The following is a 19,456-nucleotide window of genomic DNA, read 5'->3' on the forward strand; positions in this document are numbered from 1 at the left end:
TGTTGGTGAGGATGTGGAGAAATTAGAACCCTTATACATTGCTTGTGAGAAGATAAAATGGTGCCACCCTTGTGGAAAACAGTCTGGCAGTTCCTCAAAAAGTTAAAAGTAGAGATTATATGACCCAGCAGTTCCACACTTAGGTATATACCCAAGATAAGTAAAAACATATGTCCATATAAAAACTGCTACATAAATGTTCATAGCAGCTCAATGATAGTTCATAGTAGCTCAAAAGTGGAAGGAATCCAAAGGTCCATCAACTGATGGATGGATAAACAAAACATGGTATATGCACACATGAAATATTATTCAGCCATGAAATGGAATGAAGTACTGATAGTGCTACAACCTGGAAGAACCTTGTACACCTTATGCTACGTGAAAGAAGCCATACACAAAAGGTAACTTACTGTATGATTTCATTCTATGAAATGTACAGAATAGGCAAATCTATCAAGACAGAAAGTAGATTAGTAGTTGCCAGGGGATGGGGGAAGAGGGACCATGACTGCTAATGGGTACAGGGTTTCTTTTGGGGTGATGAAAATGTTCTGGAATTAGATGAAGGTGATGGTTGTACAACTTTGTACAACCAGTGAATTATACATTTTAAACTGGTGAACTTTATGTTATGTGAATTATATCTCCGTTTAAAAAAATGAATTCCTTAATATGAGGCAGAGTGAAAAAATAAAAAGAATACCTTTTTATTTTTAAGTAAATCCAATTAAGTTCTTTTTTATAGCAGCCAGAGACTATTTATTTTTTAATTTTTTTAATTAAAAAAATTTAATTTTCAAAATTTATTTTTGGCTGCGTTGGGTCTTCGTTGCTGCACTTGGGCTTTCTCTTGTTATGGCAAGTGGGGGCTACTCTTCATTGCGGTGCCTGGGCTTCTCATTGTGGTGGCTTCTCTTGTTGCAGAGCACGGGCCCTAGAGCACAGGCTTCAGTAGTTGCGGTGCATGGGCTCAGTAGTTGTGGTGCATGGGCTTAGTTGCTCAGCAGTATGTGGGATCTTCCCAGACCAGGGGTCGAACCCGTGTCCCCTGCACTGGCAGGCGGATTCTTAACCACTGCACCACCAGGGAAGTCCCCAATTAAGTTCTTATATCTCATGTGCTATGTCCCCCACCATTAGCAGCAACTGCATTAAATGCATTTGAATTTGAATTTCTATCTACTGGGCATAACTATGAATAAATGAGATAAATTATTTTATTTCATACTTAATATGTTTCTTTTCAATTGACAAAGAAGGAGCTGTCCCTCTGTCATACTCTAGTTGATATTACTTTCTCATATATGCAAACAAAAAGGAGTCAGTTATTTATACTCTGCCCTCTAAGAGACATTGTTTATTTGTTCTGTCCGTTCTGATCCTCAAAATTAAAATTATAGTAAGGATCATTTAGTTTTGTTTTCAGGCCTTAATAATACCTGAAACAGTCTTTTGTACTTGTGATTTTATAAAGGCAGTGGAAAGAATTAGTGGAGATAAAATTGAACCCAAGCTGTAAAATCCATTTTTAAAACGTGTATTGAGTGTCTACTGCATGTAAGGTAATGTTTCAGGTTTGGTGGTATAGCAGTGAACAAGAGACAAAAATCACTACCCTCATGGAGCTTACATTTCTGGTGATGGAGAGCAATAAACAAATAGTTAAAATATATAAACTATGAAAGTTTTTAAACAATTAACTTGAACAGAATTATGGGTATGTATATTAAAATATGTATACTTGTATAATATACAGTTATAACCACAATATGGTTCTTTACTAGGATTTATATAAAAAACACTTAGCCAGGAATGGCTAGAAAATGTGTCTTGATCTTGTTTTGTTGTTGCCTTATTCTATGTTGTTTGTTAATCCTTTTCTAGATTTCATTCAGTCCATTTTCATCCACTTTGTGTAGATCATTTTCTTGTATTGGGACCATATCAAAAATTCTTTCTGCCTTCAGTTGTTGATAATTGAAAGTATAGACTTTGATCGATGTTTTTTCTTAAGTTTTAGATATCCCTGTTCCTATTAGTTGCTTCAGATCTTGCAAATGGTGAAATTTAAAATGGCTCTTTCCCCAGTGCCCTTTCTGCAAAATATGCTTACCTTCTATAGATGCTTTGCAATATGGCAGTGAGAAGGTTTTATAAATCTCCCTGGCTTTTGTAAATAGAATAACTTCCAGTCTGAAGGTTAACAGAAAGTTTCTCTTTACAACCCTGAAGACATTTACTCTGTTGCTTTCAGTGTTGCACTTACAACACACTGATAACATGAACATACTGCAAACTCCCACACTTACTCTCTCCACACACATAAACCCACACAGTCACCCACATACACTTATTCCTCACATCCAACTGAAGTAGCAAAAGTTAAAAATTCTCCATTCAGAGACTTGCTGGGATTTTTTTTTAATTTAACAAATTAAAGCCTACTTTCATGATACCAGAAAAAAGACATATGTCATTAAAGTTAAAAGGTAAATTTTATGTGTATTTTACCACTATAAAAAATTGGGGGGAAATGAAAGGAAAACAAATTATAGCCTTCACCAGAGTTTAAGAATAGCAGATACAGACTTCAATATTCAGCAGAACACCAAGATAGATAGATAGCTAGAAGGATAGATAGATAGATAGATAGATAGATAGATAGATAGATAGATAGATAGATAGATAGATAACACACCAGAAATATAAACAACATTTAGGAAACTTAGCTCACAATTCAATGCCAGTTTTAAATTATAAATAAACTGTTCTTTCTGATACCATGCTTGGTTATTTTAACAAGTTCAATCTTTTAATTACAAGATAGTAGAGTGCGTGTATAAATATTTATTTATTCCAAATTTTCCACCTTTAATTTTATAATAATCAGACTACATTGGTTTCTTACTAAACTCTCAAAATCTCACTGAATCATATCCTTTGTTAAAGCAGGTATAATACATAAAATTTAATATCTTTACTTTTAGTACAGCTCTGCTAAAGTCAATTTTTATTTTTATATTTTATTTTATTTATTTTATTTTTTTAACATCTTTATTGGAGTATAATTGCTTTACAATGGTGTATTAGTTTCTGTTACATAACAAAGTGAATCAGCTATACAAAATATACAAGCAGCTCATGCAGCTCAATAACAAAAAAACAAACAACCCAATCCAAAAATGGGCAGAAGACCTAAATAGACATTTCTTCAAAGAAGATATACAGATTGCCAACAAACACATGAAAGGATGCTCAACATCACTAATCATTAGAGAAATGCAAATCAAAACTACAATGAGGTATCACCTTACACCGGTCAGAATGGCCATTATCAATTCTTATTTTAAAAGCAGTATCTTTTGGTAATAGTTTTCAAACCAAATATAAGAATGAAAATGGTTAAAATGTTAATCTTGTTCTTTAGATTTAAAGAGTTACCCTTATTTCAATTTTTTTCTTTCAATACAAAACTTTTCAGTTTTATACTATTAAGAGCACATTCCAGTTAGTGCTGATGCTGTAAATTATCTGTATGTTTCACACTTATGGACTTGAGGCTTTGTTATTCTTCCAACGTAGCTCTCCAACATCTGCAACTATCATTCATATCTTACCTTTATACAGAAACACCTCTAAATGAAGCCATAATTACTGTGAGTGATAAGTTTGAGGTTGTGTCACTGGCATACCACTTCCTAAAGGCAAACATCTGTAGGCATTTACATATAAGAGAAGCCTAAAATCTGAAGTCAGGGGAAGTCCCTCCAGTAAGAGAAGTCACCTTTGGCAACAGGGACAGCCAGAATGACCAGGAAGACCCACTTTAAGATTACAGTATAGACCAAGCCAAACTCACAGTTATTCCGATGCCCTAATTAAATTCCCATTCCAAGAAATCTCATGCAGTATCAGCTCTTCCCCTGTCCATTTTTCCCCTTGTGCTGAAGAGTTCAAGCTTGTGTAACTGCAATGACATAACTAAGAGTATCACTTCTTTTTTATGCAAGAGAATAAAATTATGCAGAAAGTCCAGCAGACTTTCTGGACTTCATAGGCCCCAGCACATGCCATCTGAGATGAAACCCAAGGCAGCATAATTGTTGGGTTTGTTGTTTCACATATATTTGATGGGGCAAGTGAGAAAAGATCTCTGCTGTTGGCTAGTCAGGTTGTCACTTCAATCCAAATCCAAAATCCTATCAGTAAAAGAATGGTTGTGCTTTCTTCTGTATCTGAGGGAGTTCCCTCCAGAATGCAGAGAGAGAGAAAGGAACAGACTCTATGCTGCCTGTACGAAATAAACCTGCACTTAATCTAAACTCTAAAAAGTTCAGATTTCCTCGTCTTCTTAGTGTTTTGTAAAACATTTTGCAGTTCTAAAAAATATGCCAAACAAATAAGCAAACGATGTGAATTTTTAAAGCCCTTCCTGAGGCATTTTATATATTAAATATAGTTTCAGTGGTAACTCTATCCACTCTATATCTGTATGCTGAGAATTGATATTCATATGGTACCATAGGATTTCGAAGAGCTTTCTTGAGTCACTGTAGATTAAATTATATTCCACTTAGTCTTCAGATTAACTATAATTTATGAGATTTAAGTTATTGATAATCTATGTGATATAAGTGATTACTCTCAATTAATTAAAAATAACCAATTAACTAAAAATCCCATTTTTTAACCTTTCTCAAAAAACAAAATGTTTTGTTAATTCATCCTTCACTAATCAGAAATTTTTATCTGTACTATGAAAAATGTTTGTGAAAAATGAATAGTGTAAAATTGGTAAGAGAGGTTATTTTCAAAACCAAGGCTGTTAGTGTATTTATTATTTGAATATGTACTGAGTCTGCTCCATAAGTAAGGAACTATTTGTAAAATAGAAAGGAGATCTACTAAAAAATTTTGGTTAACAGTTACTTTAATTTATTTTATTCATTTGAAAACAATAAGTATATTTTATGAAATAAGTATGTTTTGTGAAATGCTTATTTTTTAATTTATTTTTTTCAAGTATAGTTGACTTACAGTGTTGTGATAATTTCTGCTATACAGCAAAGTGATTCAGTTATACACATATATATATACATTCTCTTTCATCTTCTTTTCCATTATGATTTATCTCAGGATATTGAGTATAGTTCCCTGTGCTATACAGTAGGACCTTGTTGTTTATCTTATGAAATGTTTTATAATTCTGACTTTTCCTTAGTCTTCCTCTAACTTTGTTTTAATTATTAACTGTTTCATCATAAATTACATTAATTTTATATTATTACAGAATTACAATTGATCCTTATATATTAAAAAAAATTTTTTTTAAAGACCGGTTTGAAAGCTGGTTGCCAATAAACTACAATTCATAAACAGAAAGTAGAACACTGGGTTTAGAGGGGAAAAAAAGTAGGAATCTTTGTATTAAAAAGGAAAATACAAAAGTTGGATTAAAATAGATAAAGAACCATCTCCAACTACCTTGTAAGATATATGAACTTTTGTCTAATATTATATAAAGGCAGATACTAATCTTTTTCTGACCTATTTGTAGAGAAAAATAGAAGAACCTACAAGGGCAGATGGATGTGCACAAATCATGCATCTTGATTAAAGGATGGGTTGCTTTTTGAAATGCATAAAGTGTTAGGCTCTGTATAAAGCTTAAAAGAAGCTTACAATCCAATAAAACAGGTTTGACAAACAGTTGTGTTTAACTGTGGGGCTTTTCGTTTTATTGGGAGCCAGAGGAAAAGAATAAAAGGGGTTGTCAGCAATAAATTAGTAAATGGACCTCTTGTTCCACTTTGGAGGCTTCCTGGAAGGGAGATTCTTCGAGATAAGAAGAAGCCAAATGTCCAACTACATGACATGCTGAAAATTGTTCTGATCACAAGATAAGAGTAGGTTTAGTTTTTAACTTGAAAATGAACTGTGCAAATAAGGTGATTAATGTCAGTACATTGTGTCCTGGTAAAAGTGCTGTGACATTATTATACAGGAAATCATAGAGCCAGCATGTTTCCCAAAGTGTATTCCATGGACCACTAGTTCCACATGATAAATAGACTATGAGAAAAGTGCGGACAAATGAATTTAGAAACAGGGTATTACATTGCCCTCTTGGAGAAACACAGTACCATTGGCACCTTAAAGTCTCTAAGAGATCCTGAAATAAAATAACATTTTGAAGTTTGGTTTCTTTCCCAAACTTATTTGATCAGAGAACCCTTTTTTCTTAGAACAACTTTTTTAAACACTCATTTCTGCTTTTGCTTCTACCAGGAAGAGATGGGAGGTTATTCTCATCTTGTTTGTTTGCTCTTTTGTTGGAATGCATATGGTACTGAGTGCCATAGTCAAAGTAAAAGAAAGTTACCTGGTAGTTTTGCCTTTGTGTGTGTGAGTATTCCTTTAACATCTAATATTAATGCCCTGAGAATTTAAATTGTCTCATTTGTAAAACTGGCAGTTTCACCAAATATAACTGTTTTCTGCATCCCAGAAGGGCAATTTTCTCAAAGTAAGGATTTGCAATGAGTATCATTATCTTCCAGAAGGGAATCTAATATATTCTTTTTCCTTGATTCTATGATGCATTTCCTCACGTTTTCACATTTCTGAAATTGAAATGCATATGCAGTTTGTGTATATTTAATGTGGTAGGTTTCTTTTTTCCAGAAAAAGCTGTTTTTAAGTCAATGTGCCTATCTTATATTCACCTGTATCTTAAGAAGTGAAGAAATGTGATATTTCTGTATCTTATGCTTTATTTAGTGGTAAGTTTCAAGTAAGACAAATGTCTAAAACTCTTGACATAGACTATAGATAGAGTCTATCCTGACATAGACTCAGAGTATCTTAAGGAAAAGACAATTTATTATAAATATAAGAAGGAAGTTAAACTAGAAAGCTACTTAGGATATGAGGCAATTCTGTGGACCAACACCAGTCTCTATATTTTCTCCACGGCCTGCATAATCTGTTTGTGCCTTTTGGGCCTGTTTCACTGCCCAGTCTGTTTCACTGCCACTGGCCAGTCTTTTCTCTTTTTCCCAGTTTGAATTCAGAAAAGAACCATTATGCTAGGTTTAGCTAATTATAATCACAGCTGAGCATAACTGATCTGAGCACAGCTGAACAACTCACACAGCGGACATCAGGCTGATTTTGTTCAGATGCTGACCAGTGTTGCTGTCTGTTGGTGGTTGTCCTAGCACAAAGAAGGGCCTGACTCTACATCCCTGTAGGGAAGGGGACTGGGCTTGATAAGGATTCTCGTTAATATATTCAGGGAGACAAAAGTAGTCTTTACTGGTTAATCAAAAGGACAATTGCAAAAATGACTTAATGAACTTCTTGATTGTTATAAACCTTTTATATGAAACTAGATAGCTGGGAAGGAGGATAAAAGGAAGTCGGTAGGCCTTTGGGAGGTAACTGGGCAACATTTAAGATTTTCTTTCACTTATAACCCATAAGTGTATTGTGTGAGTTCTACGGGCACCTCAGTGAAGCACAGGGAACAATAAACCTTTACCAGGAAAGTTATATAAATTATGAAATTTAAAAATGTAGTCTATATTTCATAAACTCAGCAGTTTGCAACATGTGTATTACACTTTGATATGCCAAACTTTTCTATAACAACTTAATCAATGGATATACTTTTGCCATTTTTTTTCCTCTGAAACTTCACCCTACAGTTGTTGAGATGTCCAGCTCTAACACAGACAAGTGTATTGATAGTTCTTTCTCACTCTTTTGAGTGATGAACACACAGTACTACTGTGGGCCTCTGGGCCCTAGAGAGGACTGTAACCTGCTATTGATCAGCTGACTGAAGATAAATGGCTTAACTGCTTGTATTGCAGATTACAACATTAACATGGTCAGTAAACCATGAATTGTTCAATAAGGCGTTTATCTTTTTTCATTTTACTTCTGCTCCTTTATCATTTTTATTATAAAAGACAAAATTACCCACACTAACCAGCAAGATCAGTTGAAAAGAGACCCAGTAGGGTACCATTATGGGTGCAAAGTTGCAGATAGCTGAGTTCTAATGGTTTAATGATATTTAGTATATGTTTCTGAACTGAAGAAAATATAGAGTTTTGATCTTTTTTTCTGTGTTTCTTTTACAGCTTCCTTTGGCCACATATTTACTAGAAGCAGTACTGGAGAAAATAAATGAAAAAAAGAAACTAATTGAAGAATATTTTGCAATTATGAAAGATATTAGATGATATTATGATTGAGAACATTCTTTCAAACGTGAAAACTTTATGTGGTGTGATCGGAAAACATGCACTGCAGTCCTGATAACAGTATCTGCTCCAACTATCAATAGTCAGGGTCAATACCAAAATAAGAAGTCTGTGAAACCAATTAATTGCTGAACAAGTGAAACTAATTAAGTGCACAGCCATTTAGAAGGAAATAGTGTAGCATTTGATTGTTGAATACAAATATTGCCACAAATCAATGCAAACCTGAAAATGATATTCTTTCCAGTACATTAGAAGGAATTAGAACAAGCTTGGCATACACAAATTGGCCTGAATATCAAAAGAAAGAAGTGTGAACTGAGGATTTAATGTTCTGAGTTTTATAAAGAAACTACACTTTTTACGTAAACCTGCTATAAATGGCCTTAAATCACCTGATAAGCAACACATTTGTATTGTAAGCAAATATAAAGTAAAGCACTATCACTTAAGGATGAGCATTTAATGAAATAAATGGTGTGGTCCAATTGTACCTGTTCTCAGTCTACTGGATTATATAGGAGATATTGTATTTTCCTAGAACAGTTCAGCAAAAATAAAAACAATTTCTCCTTTGCTCCCTCTGTTTTTTTTTTTAACTCACAGTATTTTGTGTGGTCATATAAATTAGCAAGGGCCACAAACCCAGTGTATTAGTTAGGCTACTCCTCACAGTGCGCTAATTAAATTAAATTCTTAACAATGGGCAGCCATCCTTATTTAGATTCCCGAACATTCCCCAGCCATGTCCCATCTTTCTGTGTTGCTGCCACACCTGACTTTTTGGTTCTTCCAATTCACCAGACTTGTGCCCGCCTCCATCCTTTGCCCTTGCTGTTCTCTCTTTGTAGAATACTCTGTACTCTTTTCTCATGACTGGCTCCTGCGTATCATTCAGGTTTGCCTTACGTATTTCCTCAAAGAAGCACTCCCTGGCCATCTTGCTATTAATTTCCTTTATAACACAAAAGCATCTTTTACCTCTTCACTTACTTATTTTCTTGTTATCCCCCCTCCCCTGCTTTAAAATATGGATCCCATGAGGTTAAGGCAAGGGTTGGCAACTCATGACCCACAGGTCAAATCTGGCCTGCCACCTGTTTTTGCGATAGAATGATATTTACATTGTTAAATGCTTTAAAAAAAATCAAAAAGAATTATATTTGGCAGCATGTGAAAGTTATATAAATTCAAGTTTTAGTGTCTATCAACGAAGCTTTATCGGAACACAGCTATGCTCATTCGTTTTAGTGTTGTTTATGGCTGCCTTCACACTACAGTAGTTCAGGTGAGTACTCACACGGAGACCATATGTAGTGTGCTCACCACTTTGCAGGACTGCAGGTCACAGTGACACAGTTACAACTTGACAACATTTTGTGTCACAAACACTACGATACTGCGATTTTTTTAATACCAGTGCATACCCATCATGTAAAAATAAAAAGAGAAAAATGGCTGTCACATGTCACACTTTTAAGCACAGTGAAGTGTGGATTATTTTTTTATTGAATTCAATGGCAAAGCATTATGTTTATTAAATGACACTCTACCTATGCTAAAAGAATGCAGTATATACATTATCAGACTAAGTACTCATCACAGTATTCCCAACTCATGGGAAAGCAACAGTAAGAAAAAGTTACAAAATTTAAAATGTAATGTCTCATCACAGCAGAATTTTGTTACAAAAAATAAAAATGAGATGGCATAGTATTACCCAGATACCAAAACCAAAGACAGTACAAAGAAATAGAGTGTGGTAGGCTAAATTTGTTACCTTATATGGCAAAAGGGACTTTGCAGTGTAATTAAATTAAGGATCTCAAGTGGAGAAATAATCCTGGATTATTTTTTTGGGCCCAATGCCTTCTAAGAAGGAGTCGAGAGGACACATACAGAAAGCAGTGTTACTGCAGAAGCAGAGGGATGGAGAAATTTGAAGATGCTACCCCCATAGGTGTATGTATGGATGAAGAGGACCATGAACCAAAGAATGTAGGCAGCTCCTGGAGACTGGAAGAGGCAAGGAAATTGATTGTATCCTAGAGCCTCCAGAAAGAAACAGATTTGTTGACACCTTGACTTTAGCCTAGTGAAACCAATTTTGCATACCCAGAACTGTAAGAGATTAAATTTTTGCTGTTTTAAGCCACTAAGTTTGTGGTAATTCGTGGCTGCAGCAACAGAAAACTAATGCAAATTTGCTTCGATTCCATTTAGAATTTTTCTATGTTCATGGTCAGAAGATATTGGTCAGAAGATGCAAGATCTAGGCTGGTTCAGTATTCAAAAATCAGTCAATGCATGCCACCATTTTAACAGACTAAAGAAGAAATATTATGTGATCATAAAACTTTAGAAAAAACATTTGAAAAATTCAACACCCATGCATGAAAAAAAAAAAACAAAACAGAAAACTAGGAAGTTCCTTAATTTGATAGGAACATCTACAAAAAGCCTACATCTAACATTATGCTTAATGATGGAAGATTGAACACTTCCCCTTAAGATCAGAAAGAAGACAAGGATGTCCACTCTCATCACCCTAATTCACCATAATATTGAAAATTCTAGCCGGCACAGTAAGGAAAGAAAAGGAAATAAAAGGCATACAGATGGGAAAGGAAAAAGTAAAGCTATCTAAAAAAATAAGCCAACTCTCTCAGAATTAACAAGTGACTTCAACAAGGTCTCAAAATATTTAAGAGCAACATATAGTAATAAATATGTGGAAACCAAAATTTAAAATACAATGCAATTTACAATTGCTAAAAAAAAAAAAGTATACCTAGGTGTAAATCTAACAAAGTATGTACAAGATTGTATATGGAAAACTACACTGATGAGAGAAATCAAAGAAGATTAAATGGGGAGGCATACTGAGAATATAAATTGGAAATTCAGCATAGCAAAGATGACAAAATTGTCTCTAAATCCATATACAGATTTAAGACAATTCCTATCAACATCACAGCAAGATATTTTGAAGATGGAGACAAGACTCTTGCAAAATTTATATGGAAAGGCAAAATTTTTTAAATGGGAGAAATCACTCTATCCAATTTCAAGATGCATTATATAGCTACACTAATCAAGAGTATGTGGTGTTGGTAGCGAGATAGACACACAGATCAATGAAACAGAGTAGATTACCAGAAACTATACCTATGCAAATATGCTCAACAGGTTTTGAACAAAGGTTCAAAAACAATTCAACGGAGTCAGAATAACCTTTCAACAAATAATGCTGAAACAATTAGAAATCCCTAGGTTAAAAAAAAAACAAAACTTGACCTAAACTTCAGACACAAATGATCTCAAAATGAATCATACACTGAAATGTAAAATATAAAAGATAATGTAAGACAAAATCTTCGGGATCCAAGATAAGGTGAAAAGTTTCTATACATGACACCAAAAGCATAATGGACAAAAGAAAAATTGGCGAATATGACTTCATCAAAATTAAAAATTCTTGCTCTGGGAATAGACAAGCTACAGACTGGGAGAAAATATTTTCGAACTACAAATATCTGACAAAGGACTTAAATCTAGAGTAAAGAATTCTCAAAACTCAACAATAGGGAGACCTTCAAGTTGGCAGAAGAATAAGACGTGATCACCTTCCTCCCCACAAATACATCAAAAATACGTCTACATGTGCACCAACTCCTACAGAACACCTACTAAACGCTGGCAGAAGACCTCAGACTTCCCAAAAGGCAAGAAACTCCCCACGTACCTGGGTAGAGCAAAAGAAAAACCAGAGACAAAAGAATAGGGACTGGACCTGCACAACTGGGAGGGAGCTGTGAAGGAGGAAAAACTTCCAGACACTAGGAAGCCTCTTCAATGGTGGAGACGTGGGGGGTGGGGGGTGTGGTTGGCAGGGAGGAACCTTCGGAGCCACAGAGGAGAGAGAGTGCAGCAATAGGGGTGCAGAGGGCAAATCAGAGAGATTCCCGCACAGAGGATCAGTGCCGACCAGCACTCACCAGCCCGAGAGGCTTGTCTGCTCACCTGCTGGGAAGGGTGGGAGCTGGGAGCTGAGGCTTGCGCTTCGGAGTTCAGACCCAGGGAGAAGACTGGGGTTGGCTGCGTGAACACAGCCTGAAGGGGGCTAGTGCACCACAGCTAGCCAGGAGGGAGTCCAGGAAAATGTCTAGAACTGCCTAAGAGGCAAGAGACCATTGTTTCGGGGTGCACGAGGACAGGGGATTCAGAATATGGCCTAAACGAGCTTCAGAGACAGGTGCGAGCCGTGGCTATCAGCGCAGACACCAGAGATGGGCATGAGACGCTAAGGCTGCTGCTGCAGCCACCAAGAAACCTGTGTGCAAGCATGGGTCACTATCCACACCTCCCCTCCCGGGAGCCTTTGCAACCCACCACTGCCAGGGTCCCACTATCCAGGGAGAACTTCCCCGGGAGAACTTCCTCAGGAGAACACATGGAACGCCTCAGGCTGTTGCAACGTCATGCTGGTCCCTGCCACCGCAGGCTTGCCCTGCATTCCGTACCCCACTTCCCCCGACCTGAGTGAGCCAGAGCCTCAGAATCAGCTGCACCTTTAACCCCCTCCTGTCTGGGCAGGGAACAGATGCCCTCAGGTGACCTACATGCAGAGGCAGGGCCAAATCCAAAGCTGAACCCCCGGAGCTGTGTGAACAAAGAAGAGAAAGGGAAGTCTCTCCCAGCAGCCTCAGGAGCAGTGGATTAAATCTCCACAATCAACTTGATGTACGCCTGCATCTCTGGAATACCTGAATAGACAATGAATCATCCCAAAATTGAGGTGGTGGACTTTGGGAGCAACAATATATATATATTTTTTCCTTTTCTCTTTTTGTGACTGTGTATGTGTATGCTACTTTGTGTGATTTTGTCTGCATAGCTTTGCTTTTACCATTTGACCTAGGGTTCTCTCTGTCTGCTTTTTGTTTTATTTTTCAATTTTGTTAATTAATTTTAATTTTTTTTTAATTTTTAATAATTATTTTTTACTTTTTATTTTAATAACTTTATTTTATTTTATTTTTTCAGAGTAATTATAGTAAAGATGATCCAAAATCTTGGAAATAGAATGGTGAAAATACAAGAAACGTTTAAACAGGACCTAGAAGAACTAAACAGCAAACAAACAATGATGAACAACACAATAAATGAAATTAAAAATTCTCTAGAAGGAATCAATAGCAGAATAACTGAGGCAGAAGAACGGATAAGTGACCTGGAAGATAAAATAGTAGAAATAACTACTGCAGAGCAGAATAAAGAAAAAAAATGAAGAGAATTGAGGACAGTCTCAGAGACCTCTGGGATAACATTAAACGCACCAACATTCGAATTATAGGGGTCCCAGAAAAGGAAGAGAAAAAGAAATTGAACTGAGAAAATATTTGAAGAGATTATAGTTGAAAACTTCCCTCATATGGGAAAAGAAATAGTCAATCAAGTCCAGGAAGTGCAGAGAGTTCCATATAGGATAAATCCAAGGAGAAACATGCCAAGACACATAATAATCAAACTATCAAAAATTAAATACAAAGAAAAAATATTGAAAGCAGCAAGGGAAAAGCAACAAATAACATACAAGGGAATCCCCATAAGGTTAACAGCTGATCTTTCAGCAGAAACTCTGCAAGCCAGAAGGGAGTGGCAGGACATATTTAAAGTGATGAAAGGGAAAAACCTACAACCAAGATTACTCTACCCAGCAAGGATCTCATTCAGATTTGACAGAGAAATTAAAAACTTTACAGACAAGCAAAAGATAAGAGAATTCAGCACCACCAAACCAGCTTTACAAGAAATGCTAAAGGAACTTCTCTAGGCAGGAAACACAAGAGAAGGAAAAGACCTACAATAACCCAAAACAATTAAGAAAATGGTAATAGGAACATACATATCGATAATTACCTTAAATGTAAATGGATTAAATGCTCCAACCAAAAGACATAGACTGGCTGAATGGATACAAAAACAAGACCTGTATATATGCTGTCTACAAGAGACCCCCTTCAGACCTAGGGACACATACAGACTGAAAGTGAGGAGATGGAAAATGATATTCCATGCAAATGGAAATCAAAAGAAAGCTGGAGTAGCAACTCTCATATCAGACAAAATAGACTTTAAAATAAAGACTATTACAAAAGACAAAGAAGAACACTACAGAATGATCAAGGGATCAATCCAAACAGACAATATAACAATTGTAAATATGTATGCACCCAACATAGGAGCACCTCAATACATAAGGCAAATGCTAACAGCCATAAAAGAGGAAATCGACAGTAACACAAACATAGTAGGGGACTTTAACACCCCACTTTCACCAATGGACAGATCATCCAAAATGAAAATAAATAAGGAAACACAAGCTTTAACTGATACATTAAACAAGATGGACTTAATTGATATTTCGAGGACATTCCATCCAAAAACAACATAATACACTTTCTTCTCAAGTGCTCATGGAACATTCTCCAGGACAGATCATATCTTGGGTCACAAATCAAGCCTTGGGAAATTTACAAAAACTGAAACTGTATCAAGTATCTTTTCCAACCACAATGCTATGAGACTAGATTTCAATTAGAGGAAAAAAAATCTGTAAAAAATACAAACACATGGAGGGTAAACAATACACTACTTAATACCCAAGAAATGACTGAAGAAATCAAAGAGGAAATCAAAAAATACCTAGAAACAAATGACAATGAAAACACGATGACCCAAAACCTATGAGATGCAGCAAAAGCAGTTATAAGAGGGAAGTTTATAGCAATACGATCCTACGTCAAGAAACAAGAAACATCTCAAATAAACAACCTTACCTTACTTCTAAAGCAATTAGAGAAAGAAGAACAAAAAAACCCCAAAGTTCACAGAAGGAAAGAAATCATATAGATCACATAAGAAATAAATGAAAAAGAAGGAAACAATAGCAAAGATCAATAAAACTAAAAGCTGGTTCTTTGAAAAGATAAACAAAATTGATAAACCATTAGCCAGATTCATCAAGAAAAAAAGAGAGAAGACTCAAATCAACAGGATTAGAGATGAAAAAGGAGAAGTAACAACTGACCCTGCAGAAATACAAGGAATCATGAGGGATTACTACAAGCAACTATATGCCATTAAAATGGACAACCTGGAAGAAATGGACACATTCTTAGAAAAGTACAACCTTCCGAGACTCAACCAGGAAGAAATAGAAAATATAAACAGACCAATGACAAGCGCTGAAATTGAGACTGTGATTAAAAATCTTCCAATAAACAGAAGTCCAGGACCATATGGCTTCACAGGCAAATTCTAACAAACATTTAGAGAAGAGCTAACACCTATCCTTCTCAAACTCTTCCAAAATATATCAGAGGGAGGAACACTCCCAAACTCATTCTATGAGGCCACCATCACCCTGATACCAAAACCAGACGAAGATGTCACAAAGAAAGAAAACTACAGGCCAATATCACTGATGAACATAGATGCAAAAATCCTCAGCAAAATACTAGCACACAGAATCCAACAGCATATTAAAAGGATCATACATTATGATGAAGTGGGGTTTATCCCAGGAATGCAAGGATTCTTCAATATACGCAAATCAATCAATGTGATACACCATATTAACAAATTGAAGGATAAAAACAATATGATCATCTCAATAGATGCAGAAAAAGCTTTCAACAAAATTCAACACCCATTTATGATAAAAACTCTCCAGAAAGTAGGCATAGAGGGAACTTACCTAACATAATAAAGGCCATATATGACAAACCCACAGCCAACATCATTCTCAGTGGTGAAAAACTGAAACCATTTCCACTAAGATCAGGAACAAGACAAGGTTGCCCACTCTCACCACTATTATTCAACATAGTTTGGAAGTTTTAGCCACAGCAATCAGAGAAGAAAAAGTAATGAAAGGAATCTAAATCGGAAAAGAAGAAGTAAAGATGTCACTGTTTGCAGATGTTATGATACTGTACATAGACAATCCTAAAGATGCTACCAGAAAACTACTAGAGCTAATCAATGAATTTGGTAAAGTAGCAGGATACAAAAATAATAGAAATCTCTTGTATTGCTATACACTAATGATGAAAAATCTGAAAGAGAAATTAAGGAAACACTCCCATTTACCACTGCAACAGAAAGAATAAAATACCTAGGAATAAACCTACCTAAGGAGACAAAACACCTGTATGCAGAAAACTATAAGACACCGATGAAAGAAATTAAAGATGATACAAACAGATGGAGAGATATACCATGTTTTTGGATTGAAAGAATCAACATTGTTAAAAATGACTCTACTACCCAAAGCAATATACAGATTCAATGCAATCCCTATCAAACTACCAATGGCATTTTTCACAGAATTAGAACAAAAAATTCCACAATTTGTGTGGGAACACAAAAGACCCCGAAGAGCCAAAGCAATCTTGAGAAAGACAAATGGAGCTGGAGGAATCAGCTCCCTGACTTCACACTACACTACAAAGCTACAGTAATCAAGACAACATGGTACTGGCACAAAAACAGAAATATAGATCAATGGAACAGGATAGAAAACCCAGAGATAAACCCACGCACATATGGTCACCTTATTTTTGATAAATGAGGCAAGAATATACAATGGAGAAAAGACAGCCTCTTCAATAAGTGGTGGTGGGAAAACTGGACAGCTACCTGTAAGAGAATGAAGTTTGAACACTTCCTAACCACCATACACACACATAAACTCAAAATGATTAAAGACCTAAATGTAAGGCCAGACACTATAAAACTCTTAGAGGAAAACATAGGCAGAACACTCTATGACATAAATCACAGCAAGATCCTTTTTGACCCACCTCCTAGAGAAATGGAAATAAAAACAAAAATAAACAAATGGGACCTAATGAAACTTAAAAGCTTTTGCACAGCAAAGGAAACCATAAACAAAATGAAAGGACAACCCTCAGAATGGGAAAAAATATTTGCAAATGAAGCAACTGACAAAGGATTCATCTCCAAAAGTTACAAGCAACTCATGCAGCTCAATATCAAAAAAACAAACAACCCAATCCCAAAATGGGCAGAAGACCTAAATAGACATTTCTCCAAAGAAGATATACAGATTGCCAACAAACACATGAAAGAATGCTCAACATCACTTAGAGAAATGCAATTCAAAACTACAATGAGGTGTCACCTCACACCGGTCACAATGGCCATCATCAAAAAATCTATAAACAATAAATGCTGGAGGGGGTGTGGAGAAAAGGGAAACCTCTTGCACTGTTGGTGGGAATGTAAATTGATACAGCCACTATGGAGAACAGTATGGAGGTTCCTTACGAAACTAATAATAGAACTACCATACGACCCAGCAATCCCACTACTGGGCATATACCCTGAGAAAACCATAATTCAAAAAGAGTCATGTACCACAATGTTCATTGCAGCTCTATTTACAATAGCCAGGACATGGAAGCAAACTAAGTGTCCATCGACAGATGAATGGATAAAGAAGAAGTGGCACATATATACAATGGAATATTACTCAGACATAAAAAGAAACAAAATTGAGTTATTTGCAGTGAGGTGGATGGACCTAGAGTCTGTCATACAGAGTGAAGTAAGTCAGAAAGAGAAAAACAGATACAGTATGCTAACACATATATATGGAATCTAAAAAAAAAAAAATGTTATGTAGAACCTAGGGGCAGGACAGGAATAAAGACGCAGATGTAGGGAATGAACTTGAGGACAGGGGGAGTGGGAAGGGTAAGCTGCGATGAAGTGAGTGACATGGACTTATATATACTACTATTTGTAAAATAGATAGCTAGTGGGAAGCACCTGCATAGCACAGGGAGATCAGCTCAGTGCTTTGTGACTTCCTAGAGGGGTGGGATAGGGAGGGTGGGAAGGAGATGCAAGAGGGAGGATATATGGGGATATTTGTATATGTATAGCTGGTTCACTTTGTTATAGAGCAGAAACTAACACACCATTGTAAAGCAATTATACTGCAGTAAAGATTAAAAAAAAATCAACAATAACACAACAACAACAAAGCAATCTTCTGTGAGTGACATTCATATCCTGGGAAATTACAAAATAAGCCTAGCAGCCATGGCTGCTATAAGCAAAAGTTGTCATGATTACGTGTTTTTCAGAATATGGGACAGAGGAAGGGGTAAGTTTTATTCTTTAACACTGGCCCTTAATTTCCTGTTAAAAGTTTTGCCTAAAGTAATTGCTTCTCAAAATTATGCAGGATTCTACCAGGTGGAACAACTTCATTTAGATGGTCCAAAGTGAAAACAGCTTTAAGAAATCAATAGCCACATGAGAAAGCCTCTGAGTATCCTCATAACTTAAAACCAAGCAGAAAGGATGAGTACTAGAAAACATTTTGAAAGAGCCCTTTTCTATCTATGTTCAGAAGGGTTCATGAAATAAATGGGCGTAGGAGTTGCTATTTTTAATACCCACATTCCTGTGCAGATAACTGCATTTGGTATTAACACAAAATTTATATGAGTGACTTAATGTAACATAACAGAATAAAAATGAGTTTTTTCTTGCCTATCAGACAAGGTTTCATCAAATAGATGATTGTTTAAAAAAAAACCTCTTGGCTTATCTTTTAATTTTTTAAAATACAAATATGTATTTGATTTTTTTCCTACTCACTATGGAATGGTGAGCACTGCAAAGATTTCCTCTCCACAGTCCAGTCCTCAATTTCCTTCTTTTCTCTTAAGCACACATGGTCCACAAAACCAGTCTTGACATCAACCCCTTCCAACAATTTCTGCCATTCTGTTTTCCTTCCTCCTAGGATATCATCATTGAGAATAAGTGAGAAGAAGGTGGTGCCCTCCTGCTTCCTTGTACTCACGGTTTACAGGAGAGAGAATGTCATTCTCTGTTAATGCTAACCCTAGCACAAGGAACCCAGAGCCGTTAGTAGAGGGGTATTGGAGACTTCCCTTGGCTTGTGCCCCACCCCTCTCCAGAAGCTGGAAAAATATACCATTTACCTACCTGAACCTACTTAAAGCACTCTGTGTATTTGGGGATGAGATTTAATAAAAGAGAATAAATGTAAAAAATATAAATGAAGTTTGCATTTTCCTACAATGTCTTCTCAGGTCACTACTATTCAAACT

General features: G+C 35.9%; 1 protein-coding gene across 4 annotated transcripts in view; it reads left to right on the forward strand.

Annotated features, from left to right (window-relative positions):
• Nucleotides 1-19,456, forward strand: part of CNTLN (centlein) — a 366,460-nt gene that overhangs the window by 339,871 nt on the left and 7,133 nt on the right. Inside the window, exon 26 of one of the 4 annotated variants that reach the window (XM_082467995.1) lies at nt 8,154-9,411. The exons of the other annotated variants lie outside the window; for them this stretch is intronic. Within the exon in view, the coding sequence (XP_082324121.1) occupies nt 8,154-8,255 (102 nt within the window). The 3' untranslated portion in view covers nt 8,256-9,411. Of the gene's footprint in view, nt 1-8,153; nt 9,412-19,456 lie in introns of those variants that run through there. 4 annotated transcript variants of the gene reach the window in all.

The sequence above is a fragment of the Balaenoptera physalus genome, assembly GCF_965194825.1.
Source record: "Balaenoptera physalus genome assembly, chromosome: 7".
In the NCBI taxonomy this organism is placed as follows: Eukaryota; Metazoa; Chordata; class Mammalia; order Artiodactyla; family Balaenopteridae; genus Balaenoptera; species Balaenoptera physalus.